At 43.6% G+C, this 15,265-nt stretch overlaps 1 protein-coding gene and 1 non-coding gene across 2 annotated transcripts; both read right to left on the bottom strand.

The window, feature by feature from the left end:
* Nucleotides 1–852: 852 nt before the first annotated feature.
* LOC117086538 lies at nucleotides 853–956 on the bottom strand. The gene has a single exon (XR_004438433.1). It is a non-coding gene; the product is annotated as a small nucleolar RNA U13 (small nucleolar RNA).
* Nucleotides 957–1,821: 865 nt separating this feature from the next.
* CLRN2 (clarin 2) lies at nucleotides 1,822–15,265 on the bottom strand. The gene is made up of 3 exons (XM_033213841.1): nucleotides 14,890–15,265; nucleotides 6,824–7,003; nucleotides 1,822–3,022 (listed from the first exon to the last, which is right to left on the bottom strand). Exons 1-3 carry the CDS (start codon nucleotides 15,140–15,142, stop codon nucleotides 2,757–2,759), a joined length of 699 nt encoding a protein of 232 aa, XP_033069732.1. The 5' UTR covers nucleotides 15,143–15,265; the 3' UTR covers nucleotides 1,822–2,756.

Below are 15,265 nucleotides of genomic sequence, written 5' to 3'. Positions count from 1 at the left end.
AAATGTCTGGAGGGCAGGGATTTTTGTCAGCTCACTGCTTTAGTCCCAGCACTACATCAATATCAATACTGTTGAGTGAATAAATGTACCAAGATCCTCAGACACTTGTAATATAAACTGTTGTCAGATTTTCTGTATTTATGTTGATTTTTAAAAAACCCATCAGCAGGACTTTGTGTTCAAACTTGATATGATATTGACATTTCCTCTTGTTTTCAAGACAGCTTGGCAGTCTCTCACTATCTTTTGGATCCATCTCCTATCACATTAACTGTGTCTTTTGAATCTGTCTCCTATAACATAACTGTCTCTTCTAGCCATATGCCATCTGCATCTTTGGTGAGTGACATGAGTCCACTAAACAGTGCTGAAACTATGCCTGGGATGTGGAAAAAGGGCTGAAAGGGGCAGGTGAGCCCAGCAAGGAATTATAAAGAAGAGATGACATGAGCACTTCATGAAGTCAGCAAATCAGGTGTCATTTTAGATGGAGCTAATTTGGGGGATTAGATAACTTAAAAAAAAAAGTCCCAGGTTGGGCACGGTGGCTCATGCCTGTAATCCCAGCACTTTGGGAGGCCGAGGTGGGTGGATCACTTGAGGTCAGAAGTTTGAGACCAGCCCGACCAACATGGTGAAAACCCATCTCTACTAAAAATACAAAATTAGCTGGGAGTGGTAGCACACACCTATAATCTCAGCTCCTTGGGAGGCTGTAGCAGGATAATTGCTTGAACCCGAGAGGCGGAGGCTGCAGTGAGCCGAGATTGTGCCATTGCACTCCGGCCTGGACAACAAGAACAAAGCTCTGTTTAAAAAAAAAAAAATTCATTTTCCTTTTTTTCCCCTTCGGGTCAGATGGGTAATGTGCGGATGTCATAACAAGGTTCCAGGGTGGCATATCTCACACATGTGCATGAAAACTCAATCATCCTCCTCATGAACTACAAAAGGATCACATTAGATAACATTTGCATGACATGAAGATAGGAGACCTGGGAAAGGATTCATCCCAGCTAGCATTATGGGAAAATTAGCTCATATAGTTGTGTACCTCTGTTAGGGTTCTCCAGAGGAACAGAGCCAACAGGCTGTGTGTGTGTGTGTGTGTGTGTGTGTGTGTGTGTGTAGTGATAGAGAGAAAGAGGGGGGTATTTTAAGGAATTGTCTCACATGACTCAGGAGGCCAGCAATTCCAGAATCTTGAGGGTAGGTGGGCAGGCTGGAGATCCAGTGACAGCTGCAGTTTGAGTCCAAGAAGTCTACTGGCAGACTTCTCTCTCCCTCGGGGGAGCTAGGCCTTTTTTCTATTAGGGCCTTCAACTGATTGGATGAGGGACTTGCCATCCAATTACAGATGGTAATCTGTTTTACTCAAAATACACAAATTTAAATGTTAATCTCCTCAAAAAATACCTTTGAAAAAACATCTAGAAGTGTTTGACCAAATATCTGGTTACTGTGCTCCAGCCAAGGTGACACATAAAATTAACCATTTCAGTGGCACTTAGGAAAACTCAACACAAAACAGCTGAATATCTCCAACAGGTGATTAAAGCAACATTCTAGTCCCATTGAGTACTCACACACTTCTAAGCCCTCGTTGAAATTTCTTTTTCTTTTTCCGTTTTTTTTTTTTTTTGAGATGGAGTCTCACTCTGTCGCCCAGGCTGGAGTGCAGTGGCATGATCTTGGCTCACTGCAACCTCTGCCTCCCAGGTTCAAGCAATTCTTCTGCCTCAGCCTCTTGAGTAGCTGGGACTACAGGTGCGCATCGCCACGACTGGCTAATTTTTGTATTTTTAGTAGAGATGGGGTTTCACCATATTGGCCAGGCTGGTCTTGAACTCCTGACCTCACGATCTGCCTGCCTCCGCCTCCCAAAGTGCTGGGATTACAGGCGTGAGCCACTGTGCCCAGCCCCTCCTTGTAATTTCACACCCTATGCCCAGCCTCCTTACTGATGCATCCTGGAATGCCCTTTTCCAACCTTGCTTCCTTCACCACTGGAAAAATCTACTCATCTTTCAAAGCTCAGATCAAATGTTCACACTGTGATACTTTCTTTAATACCACATCCCATCCCCAAGATTTAATTCCCTCCTCGGTCCCTTATGGCTGTTGTATTATCAGGTTGGTGCAAAAGTAATTGCTGTTTTTGCCATTAGGACCTGATGAGTTAATAAATGAGTGAGAACAGTGTCTCGCACATAGTAACCACTCAAAAAATGGCAGTTATTTTTCATTCTTAGTGTTACTGTTGCTAAGTGCTATGTCATGTGGAAAGATTAGGTGTTTCTGGAGGGCAGGAACAGGAACAGTATCATATTCCTCTGAGAATTCTTCCCCACTCACCAGCCCAATATTGTATGGAATCGACCAGGGATCTACAGACACTTACTGGAGTCTGTAGTATCTTATATTTGCCAAGTGCTCCACAGAATGCAGAATCTGGCAATATCATCACCCATTGAAACTTCACAACAGCCTTGCAAAGTTGTTCCTATGCTTAAGCTGGCAAGTGGCAGAGTCTCCAGCTGCAACTGGAACTCCAACATCATGAGAGAGGAATGCAAGAACGCTGGGGATCCCGGGCAAGTTTTTCTTTTCTGGCCCAGGAAACAGCCTTGGTCCTTCGCATCCTTTTTCTTACTGCTGAGAACACGGCCATGACAGAGTGGGAAGGCTGCAAAAACACAAGGACTCCATTCACACACAGAACTGACTTAGGCCAGGGTGTGAACAGGGGAAGGCTATTAATACAAGATATCCTCAGCCGTGACAGTGGCCTCTTCGATCTTGGTCTTAATCTCAGGCAGAGGAATATGACTGATCGCCACCACGACCAAGTTTGCAGCGTGGGCCGACGCGCTGGCCACGCAGATCCAAAACGACTCTTCGTACTGTTCTTCCAGCACCACAAACTGGAAGAGCTTCTCCTGAAAGTTGGCGATTCGTTCTGTCAGGTCATGAAATTTCACCGCAGCCATGAAGCTGGCTATGGCTAACGCCACGACTCCACCTGAAACCCAAAAAGTCACCTTCACTCACAGCTCTGCTTTGCGATTATGACAACTCTATGAGAGGTGGCATTTCTGTGCCACGTGTGACAAACTTGCTTTGGGTTAGAAAAGTTATGAAGAAGACATAAGTTCTAATTTGCTTTTAAAAGTAGGAGCTAACCCACACAGTATGAAGGAGAAAGGCAGGATTGTGCAGGGAAAGAGAGAAACTGCTTTATATCAGATCAACTTTGAATTTCCACCCCTCCAATTTTTATTTATTTATTTATTTATTTTTTGAGATGGAGTCTTGCTCTATTGCCCAGGCTGGAGTGCAGTGGCACCATCTCGGCTGGCTGCAACCTCCACCACCCGGGTTCAAGTGATTTTCCTGCCTCAGCCTCCCGAGTAGCTGGGACTACAGGTGCCTGTCACCACACCTGGCTAATTTTTGTATTTTTAGTAGAGACAGGGTTTCATCATGTTGCCCAGGCTGGTCTCGAACTCCTGACCTCAAGTGATCCATTCGCCTTGGCATCCCAAAGTGCTGGAATTACAGGCGTTTGAGCCACTGCGCCCGGCCCACTCTTCCAATTTTCCCCTTACCCAGTACCATGCTTCCCAGGGATCCACATTTGGAGAAGTTAATTATCTGAAATATCTCAGGATTTCTGTGAAGACCATGAAGGCTATGTGGCAAGATGTAAGAAAAACTGTTGCTCTCCTCTTTAATTATCCTCCTTCCATGCTTAAGGACAAGGGTGACCATTCATAGAAGGAGGAAAGGAGGGAGGCAAAAACTGGAAGAATTCCAAACTACTTCCCTATGTTTTGCTTGAAACGTTGACCTTCTAGGAGGAATCTCTCTCTTTCTTTCTCTCTCTCTCTCTCTCTCTCTCTCTCCCCTCTTCCTCTGGTTTCAATTTTAATTAGTATTTTTAATAACACATTTATGATGCTTCTTAAAAGATTATTATCTTCATCGAAGAAAAATTTGGACACTAGAGAAAATCATAAACAAGTTTACTTTTATCCTAAAAGCCAGCATGAACACTTTCAACATTTGAGTGTTTTTCTTTATGTTTCTTTCTCTTTAACAAAATTAGTATTATGGTGTTCTTACTTGGATTTTAAATTTGATTTTTTCCCCTCACTTGGACATTTTTACGTGTTGTTAAATATTCTGTTACAGCATGACTTTATTGTTTGTTTTTATTTTTGTTTTTGAGACAGGGTCTTGCCCTGTCATCCAGGCTCGAGAGCAGTGGCGTGATCATGGCTCATTGCAGCCTCGACCTCCTGGGTTCAAGCAATCCTTTCGCCTCAGTCTCCTGAGTAGCTGGGATCATGGGTGCGTGCCACCATGCTTGGCTAATTTTTGGTTTTTGTTTGTTTGTGGAGATGGGGTCTCACTATGTTGCCCAGGCTGGTCTTGAACTCCTGGGGTCAAGCACCCCTCCAGCCTCAGCATCCCCAAGTGCTGGGATTACAGGCATCCATCACCATGCCAGGCTTACAGCATGACTGTAAATGAGTGCATAGTATTTTATGCACTACACACTATAATTTATGTGAGTATTTTTAGTAGAGACTAAACAGTCTCTACTAAATTATAGATACACGGTCACACACTATAATTTATGTAAGTATGACTTTATTTCTGGGTGTCTATATTACTTCTAATTTTTTGATATCATAAAGTGCTACAGCAAATACCATTTTATGTACATCCTTGTTCTCTTGTCGAGTATTTCCTTAGCATAAATCCAAACATGGAATTGTTTAGTCCAAAGATATGCAAAGGCTATTCACGTTTTTCTGCCTTTTGACACTGCAGTGTTTTTGTTTTTTTTTAAAGCTCAGTGGCAAGAAATAAAGTTTTGTCAAAAGACATAAAGTTTTATCTGTTTTTAATTTTTTTTTTTTGAAACAAGGTTTTGCTCTGTTGGCTGAGGCTGGAGTGCAGTGGCATGATCACGGTTCGCCGCAGCCTGGACCTCACAGGCTCAAGCAATTCTCCCACCTCAGCCTCCCTAAGTGTTGGGATTACAGTTCCCAAGTAGCTGAGACTACAGGCGCCTGACACCACGCACAGCTAATTTTTTTAATTTTTATTTTTGTAGAAATGGGATCTTGCTATGTTGCCCAGGCTATTTTGCCTGTTGCTAATCTCTCATCAGTAGAGTTGGAGAGTGCTATCTCTCTGAGGAAAGAAATGGACAGAAATAAGCATTTATTTAAAGCAGGATTGAGCACTTTTTACATGCCAGCCTCTGTGAGGATGCATGCAGATAAGAAAGACACCTGTAGTCTTGATGAGGGTGAGCCATGTATCTAAACAATTCTACAGGGTGGCTACCATCTGCAAACAAAGGCAAACACATAATAATTGATTTCTTGATATACATTATAATACATAATAAAATAACATTACCTGTTTTTATATTTTATGATATTCTTGTATAAGGTGATCATAGTGAGGGGTTATTGTCCGAATGGTACCTTGAATATTTGACCTGAGTTTTCAGAGACAGCCCTCATTTCACAAGATTCTCTTATTTTCATTACAGATGACGTGTTAAGTGCATAATTAAATGTGAATTAATTTCTGTGCATCAATATACTCCTAAATCAACATGCATGCATGCACGTGCGCGCACACACACACACACATATCTTTTAGTTTTTGGCTTAGAAAATAGGTCATGATGGTCATAAACGAGAGCATGGATCTGTGGAAAAATAAAGAGCTTAGAATCAGTTATGCCTAGATTGGAACACCACCTCTGCCACTCATTGCTGTGTGACTGTTTAACTTCTCTGAGCCTCAGGCTCTTCATCTGTAAACGTGGGTCTAATAATACCTCCTATAGAGATGTGGTGAGATGTAAACAAAGTAATGCATGCAGAATCCCCAGGTCCATGCCTAACCCTTAGTGGCTGCTCAGTAAGTTGCATCTAGTTTAAGGGCATGGTGCAGTGAAGGTGCTGGGGAGGTGAGAGGAGGGAGAGTTGAGACAGCCAGTGAGTGCTGTCTGCATTAATATGCCCAGGCGTGTGTGGGGGGAACACTAAAGACCTTGGCAGCTAGATGGCACTCACTTCACCTTCTTAACCCAGAGCCTGAATGGAGGAGCCTTTCACAAATGGCCTCTTGCTCACAATACACTTCTCTTCTGTCGTTTGTGGAGTTCCTCCCAGCCTCAACTGTAGCACCAGCTCCATCTCTTTCCCCGTCCCAGGGCCCCCACCTCTCCCTACTTTCAGCTCTGTTTTCTGGCTTCTCCTTTCACCTCGATCTCTCTTCACTGCTCTAAGTCCTCAGCCATTCAGGTACTCTAATAAGATGGTTCTTTATTGTGACAGACTCTGTAACTTAAAGAGGAAATTCATGAGCACTTTGGGAGGCCAAGGAAGGCAGATCCCTTGAGCTCAGAAGATTGAGACTAGCCTGGGCAACATGGTAAAACCCCGTCTCTACAAAAACTACAAAAAATTAGCTGGGCATGGTGGTGCATGCCTGTACTCCCAGCTACTTGGGGGCCTGAGGTGGGAAGATCACTTGAGCCCAGGAGGTCAAGGCTGCAGTGAACTGAGATCGCACCACTGCACTCCAGTGTGGGTGACCAAGTGAGACCCTGTCTCAAAAAAGAAAAAGAAAAAGAGGACATTCATTCCATGCCCATCAAGAAGGTCTTAGACCCAGGAAAGTCAAAGCTCCAGTGGGGCATTTTAGTTCCTTCACACCTTCTGCCCAACTACTTGGACCCCAGCCCTGTGATGGTGTGGACACAATTTTCTCTCTCTAAGGGACTTCTTACCTGCCAGGACATTCCATAGGCAGATACCCCCAGGACCGTTGACTGCCCGGTATGGGACCTGGATCATGTTGAGAATGGCAAAGCCCATGCTGACCAGAGCCAGGGCCAAGGCCAGGAAGAGGAGCAGCAGAATCATCACATGAAGGCCTGCGTTGAGCTCCTTCACCAGGTGTGGGAAGACTAGGGAGACAAGACACAGCCGCTATTTCAATACCAGAGTTAGTCATTTTCATAAAGCCCAAGCTTGCTTACCATGAAGGCTTCAACAGACAGGGGTGAAGGCAAGACAGCAAGCGTGGGGTTTTCAAACAGCGGCAGATTTTCTGAGATGAACTCATGGCCCCCAGATTCATGCTTGTCAGTTGATCAACAAGCCTCTCTTCCTTGGAGTGGACACAAAATCAAAATGTGTCCTGGCTGTCAGTTTAAGCTGCACTGAGCTTGAAGCTCTGGGGTCTGATGTGAACTGATGCCCACAGGCCCCAGTGACTCAGCAAGGTAGACCCTTGCTTACCGCCATGTATGAAGGACACATAATTCTCACATTGCACAACACTTTATTAAAATATTACTTTGCGTTATGAATATGGCAAAATAAGTTAGTGAAATCTTAATTTATATTTGTTTTCTCTATGTTTGCCACCAGTACCAGCTGTGAAGATGAAATGGTGTAGCGTAATAGAGTAGCTCAAATATTGCCTGGTTAAGTCAGTTCTCAAAAATGGCAGCTGTGGTTATTGCTGTTACATTTTGACGGTCTTGGGAAAGTCGTGTGACTTCTCAAGCCTCAGTTTCTTCATCAGTACAATGGGGATAGTAATCCGTGCAGATGAATTGAGGATAATCAACATTTACTAAGTGCAGTCATGGGCCAAACATTTTACATGGTCATCTTGTTCAATGCACACGACAAAGACATGAGGTAGATTTTATAAGCTCCCTTTACCCACAGGCTTGGAGACATTAAATTGCTTGTGTTTGGTCAAGGCAACTCTATACTCTATATAAGATTTATAATTCAATATACTATGAGAACAAATGTGACCCTGAAAGAGCCAGTCCTTCAAGATGGGTCCTGAGTGGTTAACTGGGTCTAAATTTAAAATAGGGCCAAGCGGCCATTTACTGACTAGGGGGTCACACACATCCTCTGAGTTCCTTGAAAACCCACACCTTTTTATCTTTGAGATCTGCCTCAGCCAATCAGGGCTCAGCTGTAATGACCAATCAGGGCTCAGCCGTATCAGCTAATCAGGGTTCAGCTGTATCGACCAATCAGAACTAAGTGAATCCTTTATTTACATAAAAAGACCTGATTGGAAACCTGGGTGGGAACGTTTGCTGTAAAACCTGAGCCTTCCCTTTCTTCTCCGGAATACGCCTTCCTTTTACACCAGAGGCTGTGTTTCCCTGGTTTGCAAACTGTTAACTGGAATAAAGTCTTTCCTCAAAATTCCTTTTCTGAGAACTGTTGTTCACAACTGTGTGTTTTAACAGTGTCAAGTCATGATCTTTAGTAGTTATAAATGAAGAATTGAACATTATGAAAGCTACAGAACTTCTGAGCATACTCATTCCTCTGCAATTGCTCCAAGGTTCCTGCTGAATACCCACCCTGATGGAACTAGTTCCTTTGCTGGTTCACCTGCATCTCTCAGTCACTGAAGGTTGGCGTCTCCCAATCCTGAGAAGTAGAGTTTTTATTTTTCCCATTAGGTGTCCTTTCCACTCACATGTTTTCAGGCACTCCACTTTTACACTGTAAGTTCTGATGTTTCTTTCCAGTTCTGAATTTCCATTTATTGTTATCTCCCTATGGTTATCTAATTGGCATTGGAAACTTTACCCTGGAAGATGAGCTCCTTTCCAGTGAGTTTGTCTTTGTAAAGCATCTTTCTTCCCTGTGCCTCTATCCCATCTTAATGTCCCTTAGATTTTTTTTTCTCTTTTCAAACTCTCAGCCCCTTTTTGTTTCAGACACAGTAGCTTGTGCCTGATTTTTATTTATTTTTATTTTTGAGACAGAATCTCATTCTGTTGCCCAGGCTAGAGTGCAGTGGCACCATCTCAGCTTGGTGCAACCTCCTCCTCTCTGATTCATGATTCAAGCAATTCTCGTGCCTCAGCCTTTCCAATAGCTGGGATTACAGGCACCCACCACCATGCCTGGCTAATTTTTGCATTTTCAGTGGGGGGGGGGGGGGGGTTTCACCATGTTGGCCAGGCTGGTCTCGAACTCCTAGCCTCATGTGATCTGCCCGCGTTGGCCTCCCAAAGTGCTGGGATTACAGGCATGAGCCACTAGACCCGGCCGCTTGTGCCTGATTTTTAAATTGTTTCATTATCCCCTTTCCTGACCAGGCAATCCTTAGGACACATGACTAACAGTAATGCTCACCCGAGACGGGCGGATCAAAAGGTCAGGAGATCGAGACCATCCTGGCTAATACGGTGAAACCCCATCTCTACTAAAGAATACAAAAAAAAAAAAAACTAGCCGGGCGACGAGGCGGGCGCCTGTAGTCCCAGCTACTTGGGAGGCGGAGGCAGGAGAATGGCGTAAACCTGGGAGGCGGAGCTTGCAGTGAGCTGAGATCCGGCCACCGCACTCCAGCCTGGGCGACAGAGCCAGACTCCGTCTCAAAAAAAAAAAAAAAAAAAAAAAAGAAAACAGTCACCTATGTGAATGGCAAAGATCAAAATGTTTGCTAACACACTGTGTTGACAATGGTGTAAGGAAGAGGCACTCTCAAGTCTCGTAGAAATACTAATTCATGTAACCTTGTTAGAGGGCAATGTGGCAACATCTACTAAAGCAAATTCACTTCTAGGAATTTATTTTTCAGAAGCACTCTTACATGTGCTCAAAGCGTGGATCAAATATTGGATATTCATTACAATAGCGAAAGATTGGAGAAAAAACAGTATGTGAATAGATCCATTTAATAAATGAAGGTGGCCGGGCGCGGTGGCTCACGCCTGTAATCCCAGCACTTTGGGAGGCCGAGACGGGCGGATCACAAGGTCAGGAGATCAAGACCATCCTGGCTAACATGGTGAAACCCCGTCTCTACTAAAAATACACAAAATTAGCCGGGCGTGGTAGCGGGCGCCTGTAGTCCCAGCTACTCGGGAGGCTGAGGCAGGAGAATGGCGTGAACCCGGGAGGCGGAGCTTGCAGTGAGCCGAGATCGTGCCACTGCACTCCAACCTGGGTGACAGAGCGAGACTCTGCCTAAAAAAAATAAAAAATAAAAAATAAAAATAAATAAATTAAGGTATCCATAATGTCCATCATGTACACAATTCACCCTTTAAAAAGAAAGAATCATATCCGCATAATGATTGAACCCCTATCCAGATTTGATTTTTAAAAACTGAGTAATAACCATATTAGGATGATGGGGGAGAGGGAATTTGGGGCATATGGAGTGACGTGGAGAGGGTGGTAAAGAGTGCCCAGTCCTCGGTCTTCATAGTAGGAAGTGCATTAACTATATTTTAAAAATGCTTATTGGCAAAGGGCAAATCTCACTCAACCCCCACATTCTTGTGCCATAACTCAGGGCTGAGACCTCATAGTTAATTGAGATTTTATTATTTTTTAATATATGTCATTATTTAGAAATTTGAGGCTGGGGCAGTGGCTCATGCCTGTAATCCCAGCACTTCTAGGGGCCGAGATGGGGGGATTACTTGAGGCCAGGGGTTGGAGATAAGTCTCGGCCAACATAGCAAGATTCGGTCTCTAACTTAAATTATTTTAAAAAAAGAAGAAAAAAAATAGAAATTCGAATCATGTCTCAGGAGTGTTAATGCACCAGTTCTTTCTACTTTCTTTCTGAGGGGTGACTCTGCCTTAGCCTGACACTCAGTGCTGCCCTAGGAAAGCTGTTGTTCACTTGCCTTTCATATTTGAAACCCAGACTCCAAGAGTTTTAGGTGTCTCCCACTAGGAATTACATTTAAGTTTCCTGCTTGAAATCCATGACCCTACACACTATTCATGGTGATAAGTGACAACACATGATTCATGGTGATAAATGACAACAGCCACCTATATGGGGTGCAGACTATGTGCCGGTGGCTTTATACATATTCTTTGTTTTGTTGCTCATGGACACCCTCTCTCACACTTACAAATGAGGAAACTGAGGCTCGGAGAAGTGAAATAGCTTAGCCTCGCTCCCATAGCAAGAAAGTGTCAGCTTAACTACTCTATTACAGGGCTAGAGCAGAAAAATCAGAAAGCACAGATAATTAGAGGATTAAAATTCTAAATATAGAGTCTTAAATTCTGAATCTTATTTTGAATTTGAATAGATAGAGTTGTTTCCTACGCATTAGAGGTAACTCACTTGAATACCAGAATTGATTAATCATTCTATCAGCATCTAAGACTATTAGATAATTTGTTTGCTCCGAATCCCAGAGAGGTCTGGCAGCCCTTTTTGCCCCAGCAGGGCAAATAAGAAAGGCAGGACATCTGAAATCAAACCCAGGTCCTGGCCACTAGTGGAATACCTGTGGGGTAGGAAGTAGAGAGGAACCACAGAACTAAAAGCTGCAAAGCAATCTATTACATTAGGTGCTTTTAAAGAAATTATTTTATGTATTGATTTCTCTGATCTTTAATTTCCTCATCAGTAAAATGGGCGTAATCAAATCTCTTCTCTAGCATAGTAAAAATGGAAGGAAATGAACTATAACGCAGTGGCTTCAGATACTGTGTTCTGTGCCTAGTACATATTTATCTGCCTCTCCTTTATCAGGTGGTAAATTTTTCTTTTTTCTTTCTTTCTTTTTTTTTTTTTGAGATGGATTTTCACGCTTTTCACCCAGGCCGGAGTGCAATGGCACAATCTTTGCTCACTGCAACCTCCACCTCCTGGGTTCAAGTGATTCTCCTGCCTCAGCCTCCTGAGTAGCTGGGATTACAGGCACCTGCCACCACTCCTAGCTAATTTTTGTATTTTTAGTAGAGACGTGGTTTCACCATGTCAGCCAGGCTGGTCTCAAACTCCTGACTTCAGGTGGTCCAGCTGCCTTGGCCTCCCAAAGTGCTGGGATTACAGGAGTGAGTCACTGTACCTGACCAGATGGTAAACTTTTCTAGGGCAGATACTTGTTTGTTTTGTTCATCCCTGTTTTCCTAAGAGTCTGGTCTGTAAATACTCCATAGTACAACGGAATGTGTGGACAGTGCTAAAGTAATGTTTGTCTCTTTCTCTAGCCACCCAAACAGCCATGTTGACTTGTTTTTATTTCATAGGGCCTGGGTATTAAAAAAGGGCCTAAATCTTTGTGATGAATAGGTCTTTGGTTTCTCCATGATTGGTGTGGGAATTGATTCCCCTGGGTGATTTTTTGGGGAGACCTCTGTGATGGGAGCAGTGGCTGTTTGTGAACGAGACCCAGTAAAACCTCCCCACCCCACAGTTTACAAAGCACTTTCACTTTTGTCCCCATCTACACTGGTCTGCAACTTCAGGGAATTTTTTTTTTTTTTCCTACAGATGGATAGTGAATGGCAGAAAGAGACTCCAGGAGAAACAGACTCCAGGTTGTGGGAGGCTCTGATATACCCCGTAGCTGCCTCGAGGTTACATTGTGCTAGAATTAAAAGCTGTAAATCTAAAGGAGACTAGACTGGCACTAGAGAACCTTATAATATCTGTGTCCCCGAGCTGTATCGGGGTAAAGCCAGCCAAGCACAGGAGGAACCCAGCCCCAGGCTCCTCGTGAATGCTTTGAAAGAGAATCACATCCAAGGTACTGTGAATGGATGTTTATAGACCCTCCTCTGAGACAACCCCAGGGCAGCAGAAAACAAAACCTTCTCAAATACTCTCCTACTCAGGGACAAGAATAAAATGTCCTTTATGCTTCTCACAGGGTTCTGATGCTTTCCAGACCAGAACATGTTAGACGAACCGAAAACGTTTCCCATGGATGTCCTAAGAAGGAAGGAGGAGGAAGGCAAGAAGTACTTACTGAATTCTTCCAAGGCTCAAACAAAATACATATTTGTTTGCAGCTTCCCACTCAAAGCAGTTTACATTTCTGTGAGCTGGGAATGGCAGGTGTCTAGTCATTAGGTTAATGCTGGCATGTGACTGCTGTTTAATCTTCTCACCCTATTCAAGTTTCAACAATTGTCCTGTTGGGGTTCAGAATCCAATACCCCCAAAATATGAAGCTTTGTGAAGAAACCTCAAGGTCTCTCTGGCCTCCCCTCTCCCTCCTGTCTCTCCATTCTTTGTCTGTCTAAAGCACAGGATGAGGTAGTTCTCTGACGTTCCCTTACCTGCCTACGTCCAGACCCCCCAAAGAAAAACACCTCTGGTCCCTTTCCTGAGTGTTCATTAATTGTACCCATATCACAGGAAGAAAGACTGAAGTCTGTTAACACAGCTGGACAGACTTTTGTCACAAGCCAATGTCTGCCCTGTGGGCCCAACAGACTTTGTTCCAGCTCATTGTATGTTCTGCAAGCCCATTGAATTTCCCTAAAAACAATTTACTAGTCCCCTAAAATCATCCACACTTCCCCATCTCCCTTTCCCCTAAGATGAAGAGGATATAACCATCTGTACCCCATTGAGATAGTGGACAATCACTCTGTGATTTTCCCCATGCATGCTAATAAATGTGTATGCCATTTTCCCTATTAATCTGCCTTTTGTCAGTAGATTGGTTAAGAGAAGCTTCAGAGCGCAAACGAGAAGTTTTCCCTTGGCCCCTACAGTCCTGATGACATCCTTTATAGCAATAGTATCTAGTTCAGAATCAAGTAGTCCCTATAGTTGTCATGGTTAGCTTTTAGCATTTCTTTTTTTTATTTCTTTATGGGTGTGTATTTTCAAGTTTTATGTTATAATTTTGATGGAGCTATTTTTTCAATATCCAGGGTTTAATCTAATTGCTAGGTAAATATAAATATGCCCAGAGATATTGTTCTTGAATATACATAACAAATACAAATTTTTTGTGTATTTAAATGATGACAATTTGTATTATATTTGCCAACGGTTCCAGCTTTTTGTCCTTATAAATTTAATATGACATTTACCTTGGCCAGATATCTATAAACTACTACAATTCTGAAATATAGAAATCAAGGAATGAATACAATTCTGTATCACCTTGCATTGGCATGGTATTGATTAATTACGGTTTTGTGTGGACACTGTTTTCACCAGCGATCTCATCGATTCAAAAGGCTTGCAGAATATTGCCTGTTTTGTTTTTTCCTTCCCAGAAGCCCATTCCTAAGCCTAGCTTGGATTCCTGTTTGTGCAGACTGCTCTGCTTACATCCTGGGCAGCTCTGATGCCACACTGAACACCAGCCAAAGTCCATGCCTGCTCACGTTCACAGAGAGCAGGCAAGGGCCTTGCTTGAGGTCTCCCCGCTGGGAAACTTTCCAGTAGGGGTTCCAGCCGGGGTAGTCTGATTCCAGAACCCAAGCACAGTGCCCCTTTGTATTTTCTCAGACTATGCAGTTTTTACAAAAGTAGACGTGGAAGTGTTCATCATGCTTCCCAAAGGTTCAGTTCTGCAGGCAGCCTCCATCTACTTGTTGTGGTCACGTGGCATTGGTCTGGAGTCCGGCTCTACTGTTTCCTGGCTGGGTGACCTCAGGTAAGTTATGTAACCTCTCCAAGCCTCAGTGTACTCCTCTGGAAAATGGGAACAGTAACAATTCCTTCTATATAAGTTTGTTGTATGTCTTTAAGGAGACAAGTGGTGTGAGGTGCTTAGTAGAATGTCTGACACATGTAAACCTCTCATGTTTCAATAGTCATTATTAATAGAGGTAAACTGCAAAAATGCCCAAATCCTTATTTCTATCTAATGTTTCTATACACCTCTACAGAAAAAGAAAAGAAGGAAGGAAGGAAAGATCTTTTTGATGTGGGTCCAGAACCCTTGGTTCACTGTGGACTTTGACATCATGCCTGAGATTGAGGCAGCAGCCAAATTCCACAATGAGACAAAAGCACTCTCACACAGTAACAAAAATAAGTACCTAGAAACAGCTTTCATACCCCCAATTTACTTACTCGTGAATTGGGACTGGCGGCTCCCAAGCCCACACTGCCGCACCTTACACCCTCGGAAGAGCCCGTAGTAAATGTCCCCAATGAATTTGACCAGCTCTCTGTCTGTGGCGTTGACCAGATCCACTCCAGTCTGACAAAGGATTTTCCCACTCAGCCAGTGGGGCACTACCAGGGCAACGATGATCAGGATGAAGGAGGAGAAGCTGAGTAAAGACGCCAGCCCATACCACGCCTTTTTGAACCATCCAGGCATGCTAGTGGGTGCAGGTCATCCCCAAGGTCTCCGAGCAGCAGCGAGGGTCGTTGACATCTTTCAGATACTCAGCAATGCTCTGCTCCAAGGTCAGCTCTTCCAAACACTCTATTTCAAGATTTT

The sequence above is a fragment of the Trachypithecus francoisi genome, unplaced genomic scaffold, assembly GCF_009764315.1.
Source record: "Trachypithecus francoisi isolate TF-2019V2 unplaced genomic scaffold, Tfra_2.0 Lachesis_group1, whole genome shotgun sequence".
NCBI classification, from domain to species: Eukaryota; Metazoa; Chordata; class Mammalia; order Primates; family Cercopithecidae; genus Trachypithecus; species Trachypithecus francoisi.
This window is presented reverse-complemented; position numbering and strand designations above follow the sequence as displayed.